General features: G+C 32.4%; 1 protein-coding gene across 3 annotated transcripts; it reads left to right on the top strand.

The window, feature by feature from the left end:
* The first annotated feature begins 13,402 nt into the window (after positions 1–13,402).
* Positions 13,403–20,977, top strand: CPK1 (calcium dependent protein kinase 1). Of its 3 annotated transcripts, none has more exons than XM_083060432.1 (8): positions 13,403–13,555; positions 14,062–14,958; positions 16,485–16,628; positions 16,751–16,903; positions 17,867–17,982; positions 18,177–18,296; positions 19,188–19,412; positions 20,578–20,977. In XM_083060432.1, the coding sequence occupies exons 2-8, from the start codon at positions 14,142–14,144 to the stop codon at positions 20,698–20,700; spliced, it is 1,698 nt and encodes a 565-aa protein (XP_082916558.1). In that variant the 5' UTR covers positions 13,403–13,555; positions 14,062–14,141; the 3' UTR covers positions 20,701–20,977. The 3 variants fall into 3 exon arrangements, with proteins under 3 accessions (XP_082916558.1, XP_082916556.1, XP_082916557.1); XM_083060430.1 differs by having other exon boundaries at positions 13,404–13,555; positions 18,177–18,344; XM_083060431.1 differs by having other exon boundaries at positions 13,521–13,544; positions 18,177–18,344.
* Positions 20,978–25,845: the final 4,868 nt, after the last annotated feature.

The raw sequence follows: 25,845 nt of genomic DNA on the forward strand, positions 1-25,845 counted from the left end.
AACTCAGCCAAGGATGTGCCTTCGGAAAATCATACAAACAGGCTTCCCTCCCGAGTTAATCAACTCGGCCAAGGATGTGCCTTCGGAAAGTCGTACAAACAGGCTTCCCTCTCGAGTTATTCATCTCGGCAAAGATTCGTTCAAGGTTCCAGAGTGAAATCCACTCGGTCTTGATCAAAAAGCAAACATTTCCGAAGTGAATCCACTCGATCATGCTCAAGAAACCAAGCATCTCCGAGTGAAATCCACTCGGTCATGCTCAAGAAAACAAGCATCTCGAGTGAAATCCACTCGATCTTGATCAAAAAGCAAGCATTTCCGAAGTGAATCCACTCGGTCTTGCTCAAGAAGGCAAGCATTTCCGAAGTAAATCCTCTTGGTCATGCTCAAGACAACAAGCATCTCCGAGTGAAGTCCACTCGGTCTTGATCAAAAAGCAAGCATTTCCGAAGTAAATTCACTCGGTCATGCTCAAGAAAACAAGCATCTCCGAGTGAAATCCACTCGGTCATGCTCAAGAAAACAAGCATCTCCGAGTGAAATCCACTCGGTCATGCTCAAAAAACAAACATTTCCGAGTAAATCCACTTGGTCATGCTCAAGAAAAAAGCATCTCCGAGTGAAATCCACTTGGTATTGCTCAAGAAGGATAGCATTTCCAAAGTAAATCCACTCGGTCATGCTCAAAAAGCAAACATTTCCGAGTGAATCCACTCGGTCATGCTCAAGAAAGCAAGTTTGTTCCCAGTGAAATCCACTCGGTTTCCATTTCAAAAAGTAAACACGTTCATTCTTTCGGCTTTTAATTAATTCTTAAATGAAGGTTTGATAGATAATTCGAATCAAGACTCATTACCAAGACAACACGATTCAAAAAAGAAAATACCATTTTATTACAGAATTGGAGGCTCTATTGGCCCCCCTTCTACATTTGCGAGAACAAAAAACTAAGGCATTCCCATATGCCTCCCAAAAACTAAACTACTCCTTCGGATTGCCGATTGGGTCATCTTGAATGTTAGCTTCGAGGTTCCCCTCTGGCTCGGGAATTGGGTTCTCTTGGTCATTTTCGACTTCTTCATCGGACGAAGCATCAGCATCCTCTTCCGGCTGGGGGGCAGCATTCGGCTCCTTGTCATTGGGGTTCGCCCCCTCGGGCATCTCAGCAAATGACATAAACTACCCTTGGTAAAAATCCTGGGTCATGTCAAACTCGAAGCCTTCTTCAAATTGGCCGAAATGCTTGGCCTGCTGAACGACGTGCTTGAACCCAGCCTCGTGCTGAGCAACGATCTTATCCTTTGCCTGCTCTTTTAGGCGATTGTACTCGGCCTGAGCTTCTTCCAATCGTTGACGCTCTTCATTGGTTGCCTTCTGAAGGTCCAGACGGAGTGTATCGTTTTCTCGCCTCAACGTGTCTAGCTCGACAGCAAGGTTATGATTCTTAGCTGTAGCCTCTTGCGCCACCGAACGAGCTTCGGCCGTAGCCATATCGGCCTCTTCAACTTTATGCCTTAAGTGCATCAATTCGCTGATAGGCTCCATTGCCAGATGGTGAGCAAAAGCCAACGAACGTGCCTGCACCTCGCAGAAGTACTTCCATTTGGTGATGGTATCGTGACTGGCCAAGAATTCCTGCCCAAAGGCTGACACCCGCATCGGGACGAATCAGTGTATCGGCCGATACATCATCACCCAGAAAGGCCCAAGACATCAAGGGAGGAGGCACCACAATCACTGTCCGATTGGGCGATGGCTCGGCAGCATGCTTTGCCTTCTTTGGTTTCTCCTGACGCTCTTCGTGACCCTTCCTTTTTTGACTCTCCTTGTCGGCCTCCTTCGCCTTCTTTTCCTTTCGCTTCTTGCGTTCCAGGGACGAAGGCACTCGGGTATCTTGATCGAGTCGGGGGGTGCGTGCAATAGTTGAAGTGCCAACACCCCCAGACCGTTTGACTTGCTTTACCCTCTCGGCTAGCAAGTTGCAGATGTTAAGCTCGTCAGCACCACTGGAAACCATAATTCCTACGAAAAAGATTAAGTAAACATCAATAGGAATTTAGCCAAGGGCCGAAACAGGATAGATAACATACCTATCAGGTCGTTCTCCCATTGGGGAGACTCAACTAAGTTAATTAAAGATCTGGTCGGCAAACGCCGAGGAAGGCGGAGTAATAACTTCAAATCCTTCCGCTCTTCAGCCGAAAGCATTTTCTTCGGTACTACATCGTAAGGCCGAGGGGCACGTGTCCAGTACAGAGGAAACAATCTTCTATCATTCTCGCCAAAGAAGAAATGTCTCCCGTTCGGACGGATGGTCACTCGGAAAAATCCAACCTTAAAATTCTTGTATGAAGAAGTAAAGCTATCCAATAATTGCCGATCCCCCACTCGGCTCAATGACAACCACTTGGCCAATACGGAAGGCCTGGACAAGTAAAAATAGAGAAAGAGGAGTGGTGATGGCTTAATATGAATACATCGGCACAAATGTTTGAAACCCTGCAATTGAGCCCAGCTGTTCGGGTGTAATTGGGTCGGGGCAACATTTAGAACCCTTAACACTCCTATCGTAAACTCATCAAAGGGCAGCTTCACTTTGAGATCCCGAACGAGGCAGTCATATATGTAGAATGACTCCATCTTCGCGCCATGTTGATCAAGACAAACTATATCGAGGTTCGGAAAGGCATCGTTTCGGCACGACCGAACCCCGATCGAATATGGATCCTCCTTGGCATCAAAAGTTAAGCAACTTGTATATTCCAGGAGGTTTGTGATCAGGGTCGTGTCTCGGTAGCGCGAGTAGTAGGAGGTCACCTCCCGATTCACCCACTCGTAGCCAGGTACCTCGGACGAACCATACCGTTGCCGATTCGACACACGCTTCGTTTCCTCCTGGACCTTGAGACTCCCGCTAGTAGAAGTCTCCCCCGAAGATGAGGCACTTCCATCCGGCCTTTCGGCATGAACTGGGGACCGAACCAGACTAGGACGACTTGAATCACTGGACGACGACCCTCGGACGATGATGACCGAGAGCTGCTGGCCGAAGAACTTGCAGAAGCGTTAGCCATGACAATGAAAACTTACCAAATTCTTCAAAGTACAACCACAATCGTTCGGCACACTTGAGTCGATTTCGCAGAGCTTCAGCTGAGAGCAATACGCGTGAATGGCCCTACCACCCAACTATATATAGCCCCAGAAAAGGGCGGGAAAATTCAAATTTTGAAAAATGTAACCGTTTGATCTTTAAGATCCAACGGTAGGAATTCTGAAATCGCTCGCCTTACCCTTAACAACAACCTCCATTCTACCCTTGAAGAAGGACTCGTCCTTCTCCAAGGCTGGGGGGCAAGTGTACAGGTAAGGGCGTTCGGCCACCACATAACCGAAATCCTGTCGGCCACCGAATGGCGGAATCTGGTGGCCGACACCCAATCGACCACCAGGATCGGCCTACACTCAATTATTACCCTTAATCAATAATCAGGGGTTAATTACACCGATAAATCGATTAGGGCGTATCACCTAATACGGTAAGCATGTTGCAGGGCCCATGGGGTTCAGGGCCCATAAATGTCAATATAAATGGCTTATGTCACGAGGTAACGTCACTGTTCATTAATTACTATCGATATATGTGCTTTGTCCTGACTTGAGCGTCGGAGTGCCTTTTGTAGGTACCTCCCCCTCATCAGAATATTCAATCGAAGCACTCGTTCGGCCCTCAAGATACAAGAAGATTACTAGTGTGCCCTTCAGATAGGTACATAAGCCACATAACAGTATAATCTCACTTAATAAATATCCTAACTAGCTAATCTTCCCCTAGTCCAAATTAGTCATGAATGCCAATGCTTTATTTTTTATGATTTAGAATCACTATGACATTTTATTCTTTTTAGAATAAATCTTTATTAATTATTTCGTCATTTTAGTGTTTCAAAATTACCAAAGTTTTACTTTATTTTTTGACTTAAAAATATTTTTATTTTGGTATAAAATGACTACTAAAAATGATGGGAAACAACTAAAAAAAAAATCTTTAACAAAGTTAAAAACTAGAAAATAAGAATTATAAAACTTAGAGTAACTGATGCTTACAATTTTAGAGATTTGTTGAGTTTTTAGTCTTAATTTGATGCTCAAATGACAAATTTATCATATTCAAATAGAACTATTTCAAAAATATTTTTAAATTAGCTCAATTTTAAAAAATAAGCTCGAAGCTTATTTGAGATTGTTGTAGATTTTTGTTTTTTTCGTTTCAAATGTAAATTCCAAAATAAAACATATTTGAGTAAAATGAGAGTAAATATGTTTTTAACTTGGTATAAAAACATTTTTACATCAATTTTTAAAATTAAAAAGTTTTATTTTTGTTTTTGGTTACACAAACAATTTATTAAACTTTCTCATACCTCAAAAAACTAAAATAAATAATAATAATAATAATATTACTATCATTGATAAATTATCATTTAAAATCGTAATCATCACTTGCAAATATATAACTAATATCACCTTCATCATAACTATTTTTAAAAATATCACAATTAATTGTTATAAATCGTAATACTAAAATAATAATTATTATTATTACGATTATTACCGTAATTATTATCATTGTTACCATTTCATAACCATTACTACTACCATTGCTAGCTAGACGTAATTACCCGATCTAATTTGGTTTGTTAATAATATCCTCCCACAATTAAATAGAACAAACTAGAGTGACATGCTAATTAAATGAACTTCAGTTTTGTTTGGTTGGCATCTACTTCAATTGGCCCATGGCCTAATGGATCAGTCCATGAGGTGAATAATAAAACTGAAAATTTCTATAAATTTTTTTTTTAAAATAATTGAAAACATGAATAATTATTTAAAAATTATAGGATAAAAAGTGAAAACTGTCAAACAAAAATTAAAAAATGAAAACTTGCATGAATTAATAAAATAATAACACCTAAAAGAAAACCTCATCTATATCACTAAAAAATGAAGCATGGAATAAACAATAAAAAAAAAACTTAATATTTCTAGCCTTTTAAATTTTAAGTCAAGAAATTATAATATTCAAATAATAATTAACAAAGAGGATATAATATATAATCAAGCCCTAAACCCATTAGTAAAAAATTTAGATAATTTACATATCGTTTTAAGTTCTCAATATTATCATTATATATAAAAAAAAATCAAGTAGAAAATAATTATTATTCAAATACTTAATTAAAAATAATAATTAATATTTGAAAAGAAATAAAAATTAAATAGACCGGCCGGCAGCGGCTTTATTCAATTAAACGAACCTTCCAGCAGCCCAAACTCATGTATTACCGAAACTGCCACTTTTTCCATTAACATAAACCTATGTATCACCTTTTTCATTATAACTATTTTAATTTGTATATAAAATGCTTAAAAAAGGATAAGAAAAACTACAAAACTCAAAAAAATTAATCATTAAAATCGATGTAATATTGAAAGTTGAAATAATATATTCAGTATAGACCCTAAAACTTTAAATTATATTGTAATAATTGTAATTTTTATTAATAAAAAAAATATTTTCAAAAAACTCAACTATTGTAACACTTCAATAATTACACCCTCTAAGCATTATAAGGTGATATTGATGGTGGGAAAGGAGAGACGTAAGACTTGAGTAATAAAGGGAAAAGGGTTTCTAATCCTCCTTAACTAACATAACTCTTTAATTACTAACTTTTGTCAACAAGAAAATAATTAAGTTCTCTAAATATTTAAATAAAAAATATTAAATGAAATTTAATTTACTAGCATTTTCATCTATCGGAGCTTTAAAATTTTTCTTACTAATAAATTTGGAATAACCACAAAAATTAAATTATTTTAATAATTGATTATCTATTACATTGTATTACTCTATTATTACTGGAAGTCTGTTGTCATCGTTAGGATCACCACATCCAACCTCTTTCTAGCGCCAATCTGTGCATCCGAGATATTGTCTGTTTTAGCGTTCGTTGGGTCTTCACGATTTTGTCCTTTAAAAGGCGTCTCAGTGGATTAAAGAGGGAGGGTATTTATAAACTACCTTTAGTCTCAATTCCTAAGCGATGTGAACTTTTTAGTCATACTAATGTTCCTACCATAAGTTTGTTGTCATTGTTAGGGTCATCGCATCCGAGATATTGTCCGTTTTGGAACAAAGGTGCGTCGGTGGGTTAAGGAGGAAAAATGTTTATAAACTACTCTTAGTCTTGATTCTTAAACGATGTGAGACTTTTTTAGGCACATTGGAACATAATCTATTATCTATTAATCTATCAATAAAGGACATATTTTTTAACATATATATAAATGTTGAATTAATTTACCCATATAATTACTTATAAACAACTTTTTCTTTTATTATTATTATTTTATTTCATCGATATTTAATTTTTAAACCTCTCACACTTTGAGTATTCACTTATTATATTTTTATTTTATTTATTTATTTATTTAAAAATAGAGATGTACTAAGTGCCTTTTTCCAAAGTATACATAAAAATACTACACAACAACATGGATCAATGAGAGTTATTAAAAATTGACTCTTTTATATCACTTTTATATTAGAATAATTTAAAATATTTTTGGTCTATTTGAAGGTAGTTTTTGTTTGTCAAGTGACATTAATTGTTCTGTGGTAGAGGTTTAGGTTGGTCAAGTCACAATTAAAACCAATCTCAACAACTCAACTATCTAATCCGCATGAATTAACATCAACAACATTTATGCAATATAGATAAACTATAATCAAGTTTCTATAACCTTAATTGAGCTCCCTAAATAGAATAAAATTGAGGTAGAAAAAACTATTTATAGCTATCACTAGAGCTTCCTCAACTTCGGTTCTCAAGAATCCTAACTTATAATCTCTATTTGGCTTGAAGATCCGCCAATCGTTAGCCATAAGGAAGATCCACAACCTAAGAAACGATTAAAAGCTTGAACAATAACTTAGAGTTCCCAAATACCATCTCTAACTTCTCTATAGAAATCTTAAGTTATGAACTTATGAAGTTCACTTATCAAAATCCACCTTATACACCTTATTTGTTCTCGAGTCCACTCTCAAACACTTAACTTATATCTTCTATAACTTAAGTCTAGAGACGTCTTTACTCTAACCCTCACACCAACACAAGCAAAACAACATAAACAAGTTAAAACAACATAAAATAACAATCTTAATTACATACATATTAAATATACATGATTAAGAAAATCTTGGTGTTACAAAAAACCTTTGTAAACAAAAGAAAACCAACATAAAAATTAAAATAAAACATGTTCTCAATAATCCTAACATGACTAAAACTCAACCCTTATGTTATTAGCTAACTAGAGTGACCCATAAAGAAAACTAAGAAGCCTAAGCTTCGTCTCTCACAATCTTATTTTGCTCAACATGATCATGCTCGCTTGTAAGGCAATCAACCTAAGCAATAAAGCAAACAACACAAAAGAGGAGTGAAAATATATTTCACACATGTTAAGACATAATAAAAAATGCGAAGTAGCATACTAAGAACACATCACAAACACAACACAACACACTTGAATACACATAGTTCAGGATGATTGGCACATAGACTCTTATGCTCTTAATTTTATATGCATATATTCATGGGTTCAATCACAACATCATAATTCACAAATGCATAGCACACTGCTAGGCCATGCTTAGACTTTCACCCTACTAGACTTATGTATGGACTTCTCAATTGACCAAGCATAACTTATATTTCTCCTAGCAAAGCCATTGCTTAAACTTACCTTGAAACATACAATGCTCATAGGTACACATATTTCAATTGCACATAATAACTCATAGCACAATTATGCATCACACAACACATCAATCATACAATTCTTACGCCTATATAGCTCTATTGCACAAATAACCATAACATAGAAACTCAAGCACAACATAAATGGTTCATATAGTCCTCAACACTGTCAATCATTTCTCATGCAACAGTTAGATATTCACACTTTCAACTCTTACTCATTAGTCATTATTTATACTTTAATCTCATATAATATTTCTATGAACTATGTGAAATGTAAATACTATATCTAGATTTATACCTATTTTATCATGTTGGTCTCTATATTATTGTAAAGCCAAGAAAATTATCTACAAATGTAATGTTGACCTCAAGTGTTAGTTTTACTATCTACTATATTTAAAAAATTACAAATCCGTAACATTTTTTGTTTAAATTTGACAATTTGACCTTTACTTACAAATTTGATCTTATCTTGAGTTCATGATATCCTTTTAGAGTGATTTTAAAGCCATTACTTAGCTAACATATAGGGCTACAAATCTTATTAGTACCAAAAAGCCTAATTTTGTCATTATCATACCTGATGAGGCATTTCTTATGCTCAACCCCAAGAAGTTAGAAAACTCTTGAGAATTTTTGTGCCTAACACCATGATTTTGCACTTGGTGTGATTATGAAGTCTACACTTGTGTAGAAACACAATTTTCATGAATTGAAGGCTTCCCATGGCTTTTAAGGCCCCCAATTTCTCAAGTACCACTCATTCAACCCTAAAGGCATATTAAAAAAATTATAATTATAAACATAAAATTCATGTACATCAACTCCTAAATCATATAAATCACACAAAATTCCCAATCTATGCTTAAGAACCCTAACCTCCAAATAAACAAACTCATGATATAACACAAATCAAAGAAAGTAACCATGAATACATACCACGAACACAAAACATATTATCAACACTTATCTCAGGGTATTCATAACCCTTCCAAATACATATAATTCAAAACCTAAGCGATTGAAGGATAATCTTATTACCCACAATTCTCACATATGCAATGTAAAAATAAACTCATTCTCCCTCTTACCTCAAATGATGATCACAAAGCCTCCTAAAACGTGATTCACTAATCTATTTTTCGTTCTCCTTACTTTTCTACCAAGAGCTCTTATGTTATTTTCTCTCAAGTGTTAGGGTGTACAAAACCAATTAAGAAGCGTAAAAGTGACTAACCCCTCACTTTCACTTCTAATAGGCAAACTAATGAGTTGGACTTTTAAAGTCCAAATCTTTCACTTAACACACTAGACTAACACATTCAACCCACTTTTTATTTCATTTCTCTAAATAAATATCAACTAAACAAATTTATTATTATTTTATTATGAAAATCAAGATGTTACATGTGTAAAAGTGTTTTAAAATTAAATTAAAATTTATTTCAACTTTATTTTAGCCAAGTGAGTTTTATTTTGAAAATTGCATTTGAAAATCAAAAATGAAAACTCACAACCACCTCAATTGTACCCTTAAATATTATTTTTGTAATTCCTTCTCTCTCTACACACACATCCCTTGATTCACCATTTCTCTCAATTGCTAACACATGTAAGACTTAATACCTCTATTATGATCACAATATTACTTCCATGACCCTTATAACATACTTATTTTTGTCTACCTTTTCTCTCTTTGTATGTATGTATATACACACGTATGTATCTATATACACACATCAAGGATAATAACATTATGATTAAAATGGAGGAGAATTTTGAAACTTTGAGGTCTAATTTTACTTGGAATACCAGTGTAGTAATTATGATCTAAGCATGAGAAAGACATTTATAAATTAAAATTAAATTATAATCAAATAAAAATTTTGGTACTTGTAAAGGAGGTTATATATTTTATCAATTGCTTCATATGTTTTATCATCGAGTTGATTGAACATGTTAAAGGTAAAAACATCTAATGCATACATTTTGCATGTCTTATAGTTGCTAAAAGATACACTAACATATGTGACATTCTTATTAGTTAAGATAATGCGACCCACCAAATGTAGTAGAAAAGCAATTATTGCATAGTTAATGAGAAAGTCTCAAATGTGTGTCTTATACAAATCCCACAATCAAGTGAATTCCATGCTCATTCCTTAGGTTGCCATCATCTCTAAGAATGTCTCCTCTATGTTAGTCTTAAGCAACTCCACTATAAACAAATAAGAACATTTTTCATGTAATGATGGACACAAACACAACTCTCCAAACACAAAAAGAAAACATGTCATCTGAAGTGATAATCATCTCTCTAAATAGAAGGTGGAAGGAGTTGGTGTCCTTGTGCCAATATTGTGACACCCTTCTACCCAAATTGTTTTAACTTGAAATAATAATAAAATATGACAACTAAATATAAATAACCCTTAACTCTCAAGTAAAATGATTCACATCACTTGTTTTTCACCGAATAAAACTCATCAACATAAGAAATACAAGTTCTAAAATAAAAAGATACTTAGGCACTAAAACGACATTTACAAGTTTTGAAAAGAAAAACCATAATAAAACTATAAATAAAAACATGTTCATAAAAAAAATCCAACATGACTAAAACTTAATTTTGATGTCACAATCTATCAAAGTGACCTATAAAGAAATCTTATAATGCTAAACTTCATCTCTTGCAACCTCATTTTGCTTAACATGATTATGCTTACTTGTATGGCAATCAACTCAAAAAACAAAACAAATAACATAAATAGAGGAGTGAAAATATATCTCACACTTTTTAAGGCATATATAACAAAGCCAAGTATTACTACAACACATCACAAGTCACATCTCAAACACAAATGCACGCACAACTCAAGACATTAGTTTCATGGACTCTAATGCTCTTATCTCTATATGCATGCGATACCATTCTCAATTTGCATAAAGCTCTCGAATGTGAGGTAGTATAGGAGTACATGGAAAAATGATTATCACACAACGGGTAAATAACTCACAATTCAATCTCATTAGAATAAATATCTTTTAGGAGCCAGTTAGGGTATTATAGTTGGTCATGGTTGCCCCTCATCCCAATCATAGATGAAAAGTTTCTCACCATAACACCCAATGGCTAAGGTAGAAGGCCATGGAGATTCTCCTACATAGACTTGCATCCACCTCCAAGTAAAGTACACATGAACGCATGGACTTAATCACAAAACACAACACATAAAAATAAATAGCTTGTTACTAGGCAAAGCCTAAACTTTCACTCTACTAGATCAATATCTAGACTTCTCAGTTGACCAAAAATAACTTGAATTTTCTCATTGCTAAGCACTTGTTTATACTTAACTCATAAGCCCAAATATCTCAAGCACAAGATCTCAACACAAAACTCTTTGCTCTTACCTCAACTTGCTACTATGCTCATTTATTTACACTCCAATAAAATTATAACACAAAATTCCACACAAATTCCACAATATTAAAGCAAAATCATAGAAAACCCCCAATTTGAGCATTCAAGAATCGTATCTCATATATAAAGGTAAATAATACAATCCATTCCAATGAATCAACAATTCATTCATAAGCAATCACAAACATGCACCACATGTTATCGATACTCGCTTTGAGATGTTCATAACTCAACTAGTCATACATAAGAGAACCTAAACAGGCTCAATGATCGTCTTACTATCCATAATTCTCATATATGTCACATATGGAGACAATCTCTCTCTTTTATCTCAATTGTTAATCTTTGATGTAAATGATGTAGTCTCACTCCTTTGAATGTCGTTTCCCAAACTTCTTCTCTGTGGTCTCCTCTACAAATTCTCTTGAGCATTAGAAGGCAAAACAAACAACTAAGATCATTCCTCCTACCCTTTTTCTTATATTATTCATTTTAAAGTAGTAAATTTTTCTTTCTTTATTTTATAGTTGAAATTCACAATTATACATATAATTTTGTAATAGCACTTTCTCAACTTTAATCTAAGTAATTTGTATAAAAATTTTAAATTTAAATTTCACTGCTGACGTTATAAAAGCAAAAAAAAAAAAAAAGGCATGATGATGATATCTAATTCAAAACACATCAACAAAGTTTAAGATAATTGATACATGTTGTCATAAGTTTAACTTTGTTAGGAAAGATAAAACATGCATGACTGATTTCTGTCATGAAAATAAATTAGGTTTTTTCTGCTAACCCAATAAATTAATTTTTTTTACACCATATTTAAGGATATCTTTTGTGGGAAAAAAAAAAACTAAAATAAAAAGAGGGCTAATTCAGTCAAAATGCTAAACCCGGAATTAGCGCACTCGTTCGGACCGAAGCGCGTTTGCCTCGCTTTCCCACTCAATTGTACAAACACGTTGCGTCTTAAATATTATATTCATATTACATCGCAAATGGACATGCCACTAGCTTCTCACGCATATTTTATACGGATAAATTTTAAATTTTGTAGAATGATACTCCTTCTACTTTTATTATAAGGCATTTTTTATCCAATTACACAAACTAATATAAATGATTTTTATTAATTTTATAAAATAAAATTATAATTTATCAAATTTTACTATTTTTATTTATTATTAAATTTTTATGAGAGATAAAAATATTACTTAATATTAAGACTTATGTATCAATACTAATAAAAATGATAAAGTCAATTGAAAAGAGGGAAAAATACATTCTCAAAATCTTTGATAAGGATAAATCAAGAAAAAAATAATTCAATATATTCTTAAAATTATAAGATACCTTATAAAAAAGACAAAATATTTCTTCTAAATTATGTCTTTTATTAAAGATTGAAGGAAATATTTCAAATAATTTTTATTAAAAATGAATTTTATTTCGTTGTTATATATCTGTATTATATTAATAATTGTAGTTTTATAATTTTAATATTTATAAATGTATATTTCAATAGCAATTAATTACTTATATTTTGAATAGCACATTATACTTTAAAATAAGTATTGAAAAAATAATTTAAATTTTATAACGTTGATTTATTTTGTAAAAAATTCAAAACTTAATAATTAAATTGATAAAATTTTATTTATTTTTAAAAATCATTAAAACAACCACTTTACAAAATTGAATGCCTAAAATCAATTTTTATTATACACTCTTATCCTTATATTATACACTTTGTAATTTTTAAAACTACTCATTCTCCACAATTAAAAAAGAAACTGCCTAATACAGATACTTATTTTTAAATCTTAATATTTATTTTGCTGCTATAATCTTCTTTCAAAACTCTCGATAAGAAACTTTTACTAGTATAGAAAGAGAACTTTTTGACAAAAGTCAAAAGTAGATTTAAAATAAACATAAATTATTTTTGAAAATATGTGTATTATTTCTTCGTTATTACATAGAAATGAACACTTTTTTCCCTCTCCATTTTCTTCGCATCTCTTTTTGTAATAATAAATAAAAAGGTCAATCTGCAGGATATCCATCTCCATTTTTAGAAAAAGAAAAAAGGGATATTCATTTCCAATTTAATTTCTTTCCTTTATTTTAATTCCCTTTAAAGAAAAAATTGCATAAAATGGCTAGCTAACTTAGAAATAAAAGAAACCAAAGTACTTGAACTTGGTCCATCAGATACAAACACAAAACAACCAAACCTATCTATCAATCTATGCCATTCATCAACCTCAAATGACTAGGTAAACTCAAGGTTGGTCCAATCTCTTACCCTTTCTTTATGCTTCATTCTTTAGCTTCTCTCTCTACTAGCAACCCTTCATTCTCTAATTTATTTACCTTTATTTCTGCTCTTTCTAGTTTCTGATTTGTACTCTTTTGATTTTTTTTTTTTCGTTCTTCAAAAGGGATGATCTTGAGCTTCTATAAATTTCGATTCTTTGTACTTATAACTATTGTGGGTGTTCACTGCTTTCTGCTAAATTTTTAATTTTTAGCACTCTCCCCCTTTTTTTGTTACTTTTTTTTTGTCAATTCAATCATTAGCTATTAAGTTTTGTCCAAAAGAAGGTTTTTTTTATTTTTATTTTTTCTGCTTTCCATTTGAACTTATCACTTTTTTTTTTGTTGGATGGTTTTGAATCTTTGGATTTGTTGTTTACTATGGCAAAATTTTGGTTCAATATATGGGGTTTGACTTAGATGGTCACTAGTAAGGACTTGAAGTTCTTACTCAGATCTTGTATCTTGTGTTAACAGATGATGTAGGCTCTTAGATCCGAGTGATGAATGCTGGGTATTTGTTAGCAGTAACACAAATTTATTCAGTGTGAAGCAATATGGGGAACACATGTGTTGGTCCTAGCATTTCAAAAAATGGTTTTGTTCAATCAGTTTCTGCAGCAATTTGGCGGTCCCATTTGCCAGATGAATCAGTGTCTAATAGAGAATCTGTAAAAGAGGAAGCAACTAGCGTGCCTGAATCGCCCTTGCCTGTCCAAAACAAACCTCCTGAGCAGATAACTATGCCGAAGCCGGAAGCGAAACAAGAGGCAAAATCAGAAATAGAACCAGAACAGGAACAAGAGAAGAAGAAACGCAGGAAACCTGGTTCGGTGAAGAGAGTTTCTAGCGCAGGACTTCGTGTTGATTCTGTGTTGCAAAGAGAGACTGAGAACTTCAAGGAGTTCTTCACTCTTGGGAGAAAACTTGGACAGGGTCAGTTTGGGACAACGTTCTTGTGCATGGAAAAGGCAACGGGACTCGAGTATGCCTGTAAATCTATTGCAAAGAGGAAGCTGGTCACTGATGATGATGTTGAGGATGTGAGAAGAGAAATTCAGATAATGCACCACTTGTCTGGGCATCCTAATGTTATATCCATCAAAGGTGCTTATGAGGATGCCGTGGCCGTTCATGTTGTGATGGAATTATGTGCAGGTGGAGAGCTTTTCGATAGGATTATTCAGCGTGGACATTATACCGAGAGACAGGCAGCTGAGCTTACTAGGACTATTGTTGGGGTTGTAGAAACTTGTCATTCTCTTGGTGTGATGCACAGAGACCTTAAACCTGAAAATTTTCTCTTTGTCAATCAGAAAGAGGATTCACTTCTCAAAACCATTGACTTTGGATTATCTGTCTTCTTTAAGCCAGGTATTTTCAGATGGTCTTACTATATATTATTGTGGTTTAATAAATAGTTTTGTTTACATTAGTCTTTAAGGTTGGTTTTAACTTTTAAGCAACTAAGAGTAAAGGGGTTTTTCTGGGAAAGAAAACATTTATTAAATCAGAACTACAAGAGTGTAATAAATGTTTTATTTCACAATAAAAGCATTTCAGTTTTACTAACATGGCCAGGTTGAGATGAATTGAAACATTATGACTCCATTGATATTACTAGGTTGTAATGATTTGAAACATTCATGGAATTCACTGAAAAAATTAAAAGTTGAGGGGCCAAGTTGAGAAAAAGCATACCATAAATTTTTATATGAACACATACACTCAGACAGGACTAGACCATGGGTGGGGATGGAGATAAATATCATTGGATGCTGTATTTGATCTGCAGACTTTGATTATCTTGAGTTTCGTGATTTGCTGAATCTTTTGTATGCAATATTTTTCATAGAATTGGATTAATATTTTAAGGTGCTTGGCATTTGAGGATATGCAATGTGTTTCTATTGCTTGCGTATGAACTTGTTAACTGCATTGGTCCAACAGACATTTTAGTTTTCAAGGGGCTTGATATTTTTCATTGACATTTTGAAACATTTGAAGTTTAGAAGACTTATTCATCTTCTTTATTTTAGGTAGGTTCCTAGCAAAGGATTGTCCTTCTTAGATTTTGAGAATTTCTGTAAGGATTACTTGCTATGAATTTTTATGAGAAAAACATCATAATAGTCGATGTATGTACCATCTAGTTTATATTTGGGATGTGTGTTTCTCTGACATTTACTGTCGATCTTGCAATTTTGTGTACTGCAGTTAGTGTTAGATCTGATAGGCTGTTAATTTTCCAATTCTTTCTTCATTTGTTTTTAGTTTTTATAATACATGATTATATAATCGGTTGAACTGCAAATCATATATCTACGTTGGAGATGTATAAGGTGAGAACTCTTGTTAGAAATGAAAATTATAAATCTAGACCATATAATCATACATGGATGATCAAGCTTAAAAGTTAGTTTTAAAAATCATGTGCATTTTTCTTTTAAGTTAACCATTTAAATATGATCTAACAATTTGTATTTATAGACAGCATTTTTCACAGTAAGAACAATTCTCATTTGATACACTCCTTATATGTAAATAATATAAGAGACATATCTAATGAGAGGAGTAATTGTTGATCATATAACCATACATGGATGGTTAAAATTAAAAGTTAGTTGGCATATGAACACTTAAAAAAGTCATTTGCGTTTATCTTATATTCAAGACCATTCAAATAAGATTTAATGGTCTATATTCATTGTTTTCATTTTTCAGTGTTCCCACCTAAGTAACTCCATGTGTGTGAAACTGTGAATAGATAGATATAGATTTACAATTTATCAAGTTTCTAGTATCATGAGTCATGAGCCTTTTATTTTAACTTAAGCTTTGTACAAGTTGAAGAAGTAATTTAATTCCATGGAGAAAAACCGATGATATTTCACTTCCAGGTGATATATTTACTGATGTGGTGGGCAGCCCATATTATGTTGCCCCTGAAGTTTTGCGCAAGCGTTACGGTCCTGAAGCAGATGTTTGGAGTGCTGGTGTTATCCTTTACATTCTTTTGAGTGGAGTTCCTCCATTTTGGGCTGGTGAGTTCTTTTGGATTTATTTTCAAAGTGTAATTTTGACCGCTGTTCTTATAATTTTATACCTTTTTTTTTTCCTGATTATTAATTTGCCTCCACTTTGTGTGGCTCATTTGGTTATGTAGAAAATGAACAAGGAATATTTGAACAGGTTCTGCGTGGTGATCTTGACTTTTCTTCTGATCCCTGGCCTACAATTTCTGAAAGTGCAAAAGATTTAGTTAGGAAAATGCTTGCTCGTGACCCTAGAAGGCGGCTGACTGCACATCAAGTATTATGTAAGTATAGTTTTACTAATTGATTATTCAGTCACGAGCTTGGCATTACCTTGATCTTTTCAAGGATGTGGGAGCTAGTTATACAATACTGATGTTAAATTTTGTGGGTTGGGTAGAACTTCTTGTGACAGTTAGTGTTAGTCACATTAACATGTGAAGAAAAGGTTTCATATTCCATGTTTGTCTCTAACTTCCATATTCCCGGCAAAGATCATTATCTAGCTATGTAAAATAGCCACAAAGCTACCAGGCATCTTACTGGAAAAAAATGGCTATATTAACAAACATTTACCTCATATGGCTCATAGCATATAAATCTTATATTCTTTGACATTGAAAAGTCTTTGTAACCCAGAAGTGCTGACTATGAAAAATATTTATTTGTGCTTTGAGCCTGAATACTTCCCAAACCATGTTCTTGTATGTAATATTATAACATATTTTGCCACTGTGTCTTTTCTAAACCATTAAACATGATTTAATCATTTACTGAAAGTTGGAAGAAACAAAAAAGACTAGATTTTGTTTAGGGTGTGAACAGTGTATGCTACTTGTTTATAGTGTTTTTTGTGTGAAAAAAGTATAACATGTTTGAAGTAGATAACTAGATCAAGTGCTCATTTTAACACATTTTTGTACATTAGAACATTTTAATATGTATATGCCAATAGAAACATTTACTAGTATTATTTAAGCACTATAATAGTGTCTCTGCAACATGCAATGCTTGTCTGTGGTTTGTATGCTCATTTTGTACCACAAGATTGACAGGACTTCTTAATTATTGAGGAAGTAAAATTGTTCTTCTGTGCTTTCATGGATTAACCATTTCTATGCTTTATAGTAAAGCTAGAGCTGGTTACATTGGACATAAATTTTACAATTATCATTGCCAAATTTGAAATAATATCATTCCAGGAACCTTTATTTTTTTCTTGCTTATATATGTTTAATTCCCTGTAGGTCATCCTTGGATTCAAGTTGATGGTGTAGCTCCTGACAAGCCACTTGATTCTGCTGTATTAAGTCGCTTGAAGCAATTTTCTGCTATGAACAAACTCAAGAAAATGGCTCTTATAGTAAGTCTGGACGTGGAAGCTTGAAATTTATTTGTTATATAATTGACTTTATTGATATATAAATTTGAGCATGGAGATACTTACATGATGTGTTAATAGATTGGAAGTCTTTCATTATGAATTTGTGACTGCAAGGTGAAAATGGGATGTTATTATTTGCACCTATTCATTTAATCATTCTTTTATATTTTTAGATTATCGCAGAGAGCTTATCTGAAGAAGAAATAGCTGGCTTAAAAGAAATGTTCAATATGATAGATGCAGACAAGAGTGGTCAAATCACTTTTGAGGAACTTAAAGCTGGTTTGAAAAGAGTGGGTGCTAATCTTAAGGAGTCTGAAATTTATGATTTAATGCAAGCAGTAAGTGTTTTTTTAAGCATGTGTTATAAAACAAATAGAAACAAGTGGTATTAGTTGGATAATGGTCCACAAAATAAATGAGAAATGTATATCTTTTGCCATAGTTAAGCTTTCTGTAATTAAATTGCACATGAATTGTTACAGTACACTTCTGTTTCTGTCATGAATTTACTGTTAGAGGAAAGGGTTAATCATAATTCATAATATACTAATCAGTGATTCTTCATTAATAATTCTTTTCAAGTTCTAATTGATTATATTAAATGAGGCTGCATTTAGTAGTCATTTTGTTGACAAGCAACAGGGGAGTTTGACAACAAGTGCTAGTTGGTTTTCAATTTTAGTATTAGATGCTATTATTAAATATAATTATAGATGGTGCCTATTTGTCTAACTTGTTTTATCATTTGTTTTTTGTTCATGTGTGTCAGAGAGTAGTACTAGCAAGACACTCCCCAATTGGTTAAAAAATTGCGGGACCATCAATAGAGAAAATCATTTAATAAGATGTGGGACTCAATTTTGTCATTTCCAACAAAATTTCAACCAATAAGAGACCAAGAGAGTGTGCTCAAAAATTGTGTCAAAATGTGTTGCTATCATTTCTCATATATTTGATGTCACCAAAGTCATGAACTTTGATATTAGAAAATAAATTTACCATATTCAATAAAATATACCAGGTAGCTAATATAAAAACAACGAAAAAAATTAAATCAAAATTGGATGAAGGGTTATGATGTCTCTTTGAGCTTATACTTAATCACAGATTCGTAGTGATAATGTATTTGTTGAATAGGCTAACTCAAATCTCTAACATATTATCATACCTTGAAATTGTAGGCTGATGTTGATAACAATGGGACAATTGATTATGGCGAGTTCCTTGCTGCAACATTGCATCGTAACAAAATTGAAAGAGAAGATAATCTATTTGCAGCCTTTTCTTACTTCGATAAAGATGGAAGTGGCTATATTACTCAGGAAGAGCTTCAACAGGCTTGTGATGAGTTTGGCATAAAAGATGTCCGGTTGGAAGAGATAATCAAGGAAATTGATGAAGATAATGTAAGTGGTTTACAAATTACAATTCTATGTGGTTTACAAGTGAACTACGTTTTCCTCCGTTGAACAAGAAAGCTCTATGAGATAGCTTTGGAAATCAGGATGGCCCTCAAACAAACATACCCTTAGCTGTCTTATCTTTTCTAGTTAAGAGCAGTTTGGATAAATTTTTTCAGAAACACTAAGGAAAATAATAGTTTTTTCATGAGTTCAAATTAATTTATGTATAATCTTTCTCATATTAGCTTCTCTAAAAGCTGTTTTTAACTTATATATAAGCTAATTTTAACTTATAGAGAAGTTAATTTCATTTTTTCCCCTATTTTCTTCTCATATTAGTGCTTCTGGAAATTTTATCCATATAGGCCCTAATCCTTCCTAAATATCTTCAGCTAAAGACTTCCATTGATTAAAAGAATCACCGATAACTTTTGTTGGAATCCAGTTGACATATCTTTGTACAAACTTTTCCTCCACACACCAAACCAAAGGCCTACATGTATAGTAGATTCATTGGATGATTATTATTTTCCTTTTCAGAATTTGTTTGAGTTTGAAAGAGAGATAAAAATCAAGGGGGACATTAATTTAAGGCTTAGCTTTTTAATCCCTTTGAAATGCATCTTTTTCGTTTTTGTGTTTTTTTCTTTTTCTCTTTTTGTAAATATGGTCTCAATTAAAAAAAAAATTCTTTTAGTCCCCTTAGCACATTGTTTCAATCCCTATAAAGTTGTAAGATTTTTATATATATGACCCTTTTATATTAGTTCTTGTTATTTAGGGAACGTTAGGATTGTTTTCTAATTTCTTTTAACAATGTCATCACTTAATAGATCAGTAACTAAAATTAAAAAGAATTAACAACGCAAATAGGGAGAAAAATTAAAAGAACCAAAAAAGAAATTACAGGAACTAAAAAGTTATTTACGCCTCAATTCAATGAACCCATAATTGTTTCCACTTATTTTGGACATCATTAATGTGGCATCATGATACACAAGTTTATGATAGTGTGTACTTTGAAACCCATCACAATAATATAGTATTGTGCATTCTGCTATCTATGGTCAATGTTTTGCTCAAAAATTGAAGACCCTTTAGCAAGAATATGATGCTTCTATAGAATCAATGCAGTTATGATTAATGTCAGCTGTTTAATCGTATGCAGGATGGACGCATAGATTACAATGAGTTTGTGGCAATGATGCAGAAAGGAAATCTTCCAGCGATTGGCAAGAAGGGCCTAGAAAATAGCTTCAGCATTAAGTTCAGGGAGGCATTAAAATTGTAGTGTTCGTTCTCAGCATTGAGATTTTTTTGTTTTTGGTGTTCCTTATATCCACTCATCCCTCCTCTTCTCTTTAAAGGTTCAAGATTTTATACATAGTGCAAAGTGTTTGCATGGGGATTTAGCTGGGCCTTTTTATCTCTTCAGTTATTTTGTTTGTGTCCACTTTAAATGGATTTTTGTAATTATGAGAATATATTAAAGAGAGATATCTGTCCAAATTAGTCATTGATTGTCAGTTTTATATATTTCGTGGACTATGTCCATATTTTACAGGAAATTGATTATTTGTGAATTGGATTTAGGTGTATGCAGTTATTTTGTTTGTCCAATTAAAATAGATTTTTGTAATTATAAGAATATATCAAAAGAAGATATTTATTAAGATTAATTTTTAATTATTACTTTTAAGATAGTGCATGAATATGTTCATATTTTATATTTTATCAGAAATTGATTGATTGTCAATTGGATTGACACCATCCAAACACCTGAAGTGATGGCTTAACATGGATACATTTATTAAACATATGATGCAAGTGTTGATAGAGAAGTGTAGTGCTAGAGAGTTGAAGGCAGTGCTATCAGGAGGTCATAGGTTTTAATTTCGGTTTGATTATTATATATAAAATGAAAATGGTGAACAAAATGATGTAGTGATACATAATCGAGAAAGGAACAGAATCCTCAAAATGACTTTCATACCACAAAATAATAATTGTTTATAACAAAATAAATAAAATAAAATGAGTTACGGGGTAAAATTAGTTTTTTGTATAAGCCAAAATTAACTCAAACTTATTAATACACTTCAAACAATTTGGTTCGAATTTTTAGACTAAATGCAATCAAACTCATTTTTTTAGTTAGGTATTAAGTTTTTTTATTGAAATTCAACTCAATCCAATTCATTAAACAAATTTTAAATTTTAATATATATATATATATATATATATATATATATATATATTATTTTTGAAAATGATAGATAGAAGATGATATTTCTATGACTACTAAACAGAGAGTCAATAACATATTGAAAATTTTCAGACCAATCACAACTACATACTTAATAGGTTCAACAATATCTAATTTGACTTAAAATTTTACTTGTCAAACTGAGAGCTAATAGAAGCCCACAAAAAGGATATAAATATGTGTATATTATAAAAATTTAGATAATTTCAAAAATAAAAAATGACAAGTGAGATATTATCATGCACATACTTACATGTTCTTTCCATGTTTGTTATTTGAATTTCAACACTTTAGTAAACAATTTCATTACCTCACTATCTCATGTGAGTTTTATATTTGTCTTTAATGTATAAATAATGTTAGCATATTTATTTTGGTAGAAGTTGTTCAATTGACCTTTGTGAAACATAAGTATAATAAAATCATGCACTTAATAGTTAGTAGGTTTATTTCATATGATGAGGAGTTTCAACCAAAGAATCTTATTTTAATATTATTGTTGATATTTTATTTTAATTTTTCAACATAGACAAGATGATTAAAAGATTATTGATTCACTGGTTCTTCTTTTTTATTTACACACTTATTTATAATTAGTGATATATAATTTTTAGTATTAATTTTTTACTAAAATATTTTTTAATTTTTTGTATACAATGACCCAACCCAAACCAACATGATATTAATTGGGCTAATTTAGTTCGAATTTGATAAAAAAAATTATATAAATTCGACCCAACTTAATACAAACTATTTTGAATCTTCTTAGTGAATGTTTGGAGAAATGATAATGATTGGTTCATGTTATTTTATCCCACCTTTTCATTAACTTGTCAAAAATGGATTGAGATGAATTGAACCATTTTTTAAAATGTGAGCTAAAAAATGAAGCCTACATCATTTAAGGAATTAAAGATTAGTTAGCGGTTAAAAACTGTTATAAGAATATTATAAATTTTAAAATAAGTAAAATTAAAAAAATAATTGAAGAATTATTTTCTTAAAATGAAATACTCATTTCTATACATAGCATCACTTTCATACCAAAATGAAACAAATATTTAACATTTTATGCTATTTTTTTAATAGTTATGCATTATCAGTATAAAAGTTTTTACATTATCAACTAATAAAAAATACTATTTGTATAATTTTTACAAGTCAACAAATTCACCATAAATTATTATTTGTAATTGGATGATTAAATAAAATTATTTTAGAACCTTGTTTTAACCAAAATAAAACATAACAAGATGGCATGTTGGGGCCAACTAAAAACCTGTATTTATCAAGCTGAAATAGGGTCGACTTAAACGGGTTGACAAGTTGATAATGTTGTCCAGACTCGCGTAAAAAAATGGGTCAAATATATTGATCAAACGAACCAATAACCTCATTCTACCACTAATAAATACAAGAAAGGTGATGATAAAGAATACGAGTGATGAAAATAATAAAATTATTTGTTTAATATAAAAGAGACTTGGAACAATAAGAAAAAGTTTGGTTTTGTAATCATTTAAAAAAAAAATTTAATTGATGATATTCTCCTGTTGATGGTCAATGACTATTTCTTTTTTAATTATTAGTTTTATATCGATTTAAAAGATTGACCTTTTTTAATAAATAATATTTATTCGATTTAAAGGGTTTACCATTTTTAATAAGTAATATTCCATTTATGCAGATACACGCATGCATTTATGACATATAATTAACTAAAAAGTGATGTGAATGAAAAGACATGAAAAATAATTAAGATACATGAAAAAAAAAGACACCATCACATGAAAAATCAATGATTTTTCTTTTATTATTTCCTTTACTTTATTATATATATTTTAATTTTACTATATGTTTTCTATAATTTCTTAGATATTTCTTATCCTTATGCTATTTCTATTCTCTAGTATACCATGTGGCAACATCCAAAGTAACCATATAATCAGTAAAGTAAAGACTACCTAGAAGTGAGTGATGTAACACCCCAATTTCCTTAAAAGGATATTTTTATTAATAATGGCATTTTCGTAATTATTGATGGCATTTTCGTAATTTTATAAAGGTATTAGGGGCATTTGAGTAACTCAGAACGGGCTGTTCCGAAAGTGGAACGGGCCGTTCTGAGCATTTAAAATAAGCTAAAATTTTAGGTTGGGAACGGGCTCAGAACGGGCCGTTCCAACAAGGAGAACGGGCCGTTCCAGAGGGAGAACGGGCCGTTCTGCTGAGTTTGAGAATGGGCCGTTCTGGTTTCAGAACGGGACGTTCTGCTTTTTGAGAACGGGCCGTTCCGATTTTGGAACGGGCCGTTCCAGTTGAGAAATTTGCCCACGTTTGAAGGATCCGGAACGGGCCGTTCCGAAATCAGTACGGCCGTTCCGGTTGCGCCAGGAGGCCTATAAATAGGGGCAGGGGGGTGAAAATTTTTATACAGAGGAAGAAAGTGAAATTTTAGAGAGAGAAAGAGAAGAGAGAGAGAGAGAGAGAGAGAGAGAGAGAGAGAGAGAGAGAGAAAGAAAGAGAAAGAAAGAGAGAGAGAAAGGAAGAGGGAATCCAGAGGAGGAGGCTCTGCCTAAGTTTCAGCTCCGCTTATCCAGGTAAGGGGGGGAGTGAGAACCTCGCTCAGGGGTGTGGGGATAATTGTTGGATAGTTGTTTGTCGGATTGGCCCCCAATCCTTTGTCGTTATTCTGTTTAATTTCTATTTACTCTACTTTGCTTTTTGTTAAAGGTGCCGTTGTTCTGTCCGATTTTCTATTTATTCTACTTTGTTTTTGTTGAAAGTGCCGTTGTTCTGTCTGATTTTCTATTTATTCTACCTTTTTCTTTGTTGAAGTAATAAATGAATATGAAATTAATGTTAATAATACATGAGTTTTAATATGAACAAGAATGCTCTCTGAATCTCTGTGAATACCTATGCGGACCTTATGAGGAGTATTGATGACATGACCTTGTGAAATATGGACAAATGACATGAGACCTAAGAATTGACTATTGAGACAAACTATGATTATGAGACTATGACAAATGAGGACATGATGTACTAAATGAAATTATGTAACAAGTTAAATATTGAGTCAATGAGATTATGATGGTATGGCATGCATCATACGCATATATTATTCCAGGTGTGCCGCTGAGGCCGCATACCAGTGATGTAACTTGCTAACGAGGTGTACCTTGGGGTCACCAGTGATGTAACATGCTAACAAGGTGTACCATAGGGTCACCAGTGATGAAACATGCTAACAAGGTGTACCTTAGGGTCACCAGTGATGTAACTTGTAACCAGGTGTACCTTAGGGTCACCAGTGATGTAACCAGGTGTACCTTTGGGTCACCAGTGATGATATGTGAAACTTCCGTATGGCGCCACATGCATGCATTTATGAGATGAGTCCATGACATCATTGCATGATAAATGAATGTATTTGTAATATTGATGATGTATGTGTATTGTTTACATGTGACTTATATTTGTTGTGTGTGTGTGGGTGCTATCTAACCTTTATTCTTCACCTGAAACTGAGGGAGATGTTTCTCACTCCCTTGTCGTTTTTGTATATGTTTTAAATTATGTTGCAGATGATCAACATCATGGGGATGTTGGTGATGAGGCTTAAAGGCTTCAGTGGGGCATGCTCTGATAGGATGTGACGTCGGGCATAGCTAGGTTTATTTTGGATGTTATTATATTAAAAAGCTTTAATTTTCTCTTCCTATGTAATTTTGAACGTTCCTGAGAAAAGACCAAAATGTACATCTTTATTATACTATTTTATTATATGATTTCAAAGTTATAAATTAATTCCTAACTAGGAGGCTCTGCCACCTTTGCTGGAATTAATCTATATTTTCCTTTATATGATTTCTTGAATTTTAATACTTATATGTTGACTTTTTATGATTGATGAGTTACGAATGTGAATCTTCTACCTTATAATATTTGAAACAATTGTTTTATACATGAAAGATGTTATTAAACTATGAAAGATTTTATTTACCCAAAAAAAAAAAGAAAAAAAAAAGAAATCTTTCTTATTATTTAATTGTGAATTGATGATGGGGTAGAGGGTGTCACAAGTGACAACTTAGATATAGTAGTTTAGTGGCTTGCATTGAGGATAATGAAATATTAAAAAGTAAGAACTGAACAAAAAAAAAA

The sequence above is a fragment of the Cajanus cajan genome, chromosome 7, assembly GCF_000230855.2.
Source record: "Cajanus cajan strain Asha chromosome 7, NIPB_CcT2T_4, whole genome shotgun sequence".
Lineage (NCBI taxonomy): Eukaryota > Viridiplantae > Streptophyta > Magnoliopsida > Fabales > Fabaceae > Cajanus > Cajanus cajan.

Excerpts from the sequence above, each read along its gene's own strand:
- CPK1 (XM_083060430.1), top strand. The coding sequence starts at position 14,142 with ATGGGGAACACATGTGTTGGTCCTAGCATTTCAAAAAATGGTTTTGTT. Across the intron at positions 14,959-16,484 it reads ATCTGTCTTCTTTAAGCCAG|GTGATATATTTACTGATGTG; the intron begins GTATTTTCAGAT and ends TTTCACTTCCAG. Across the intron at positions 18,345-19,187 it reads TTTATGATTTAATGCAAGCA|GCTGATGTTGATAACAATGG; the intron begins GTAAGTGTTTTT and ends TTGAAATTGTAG.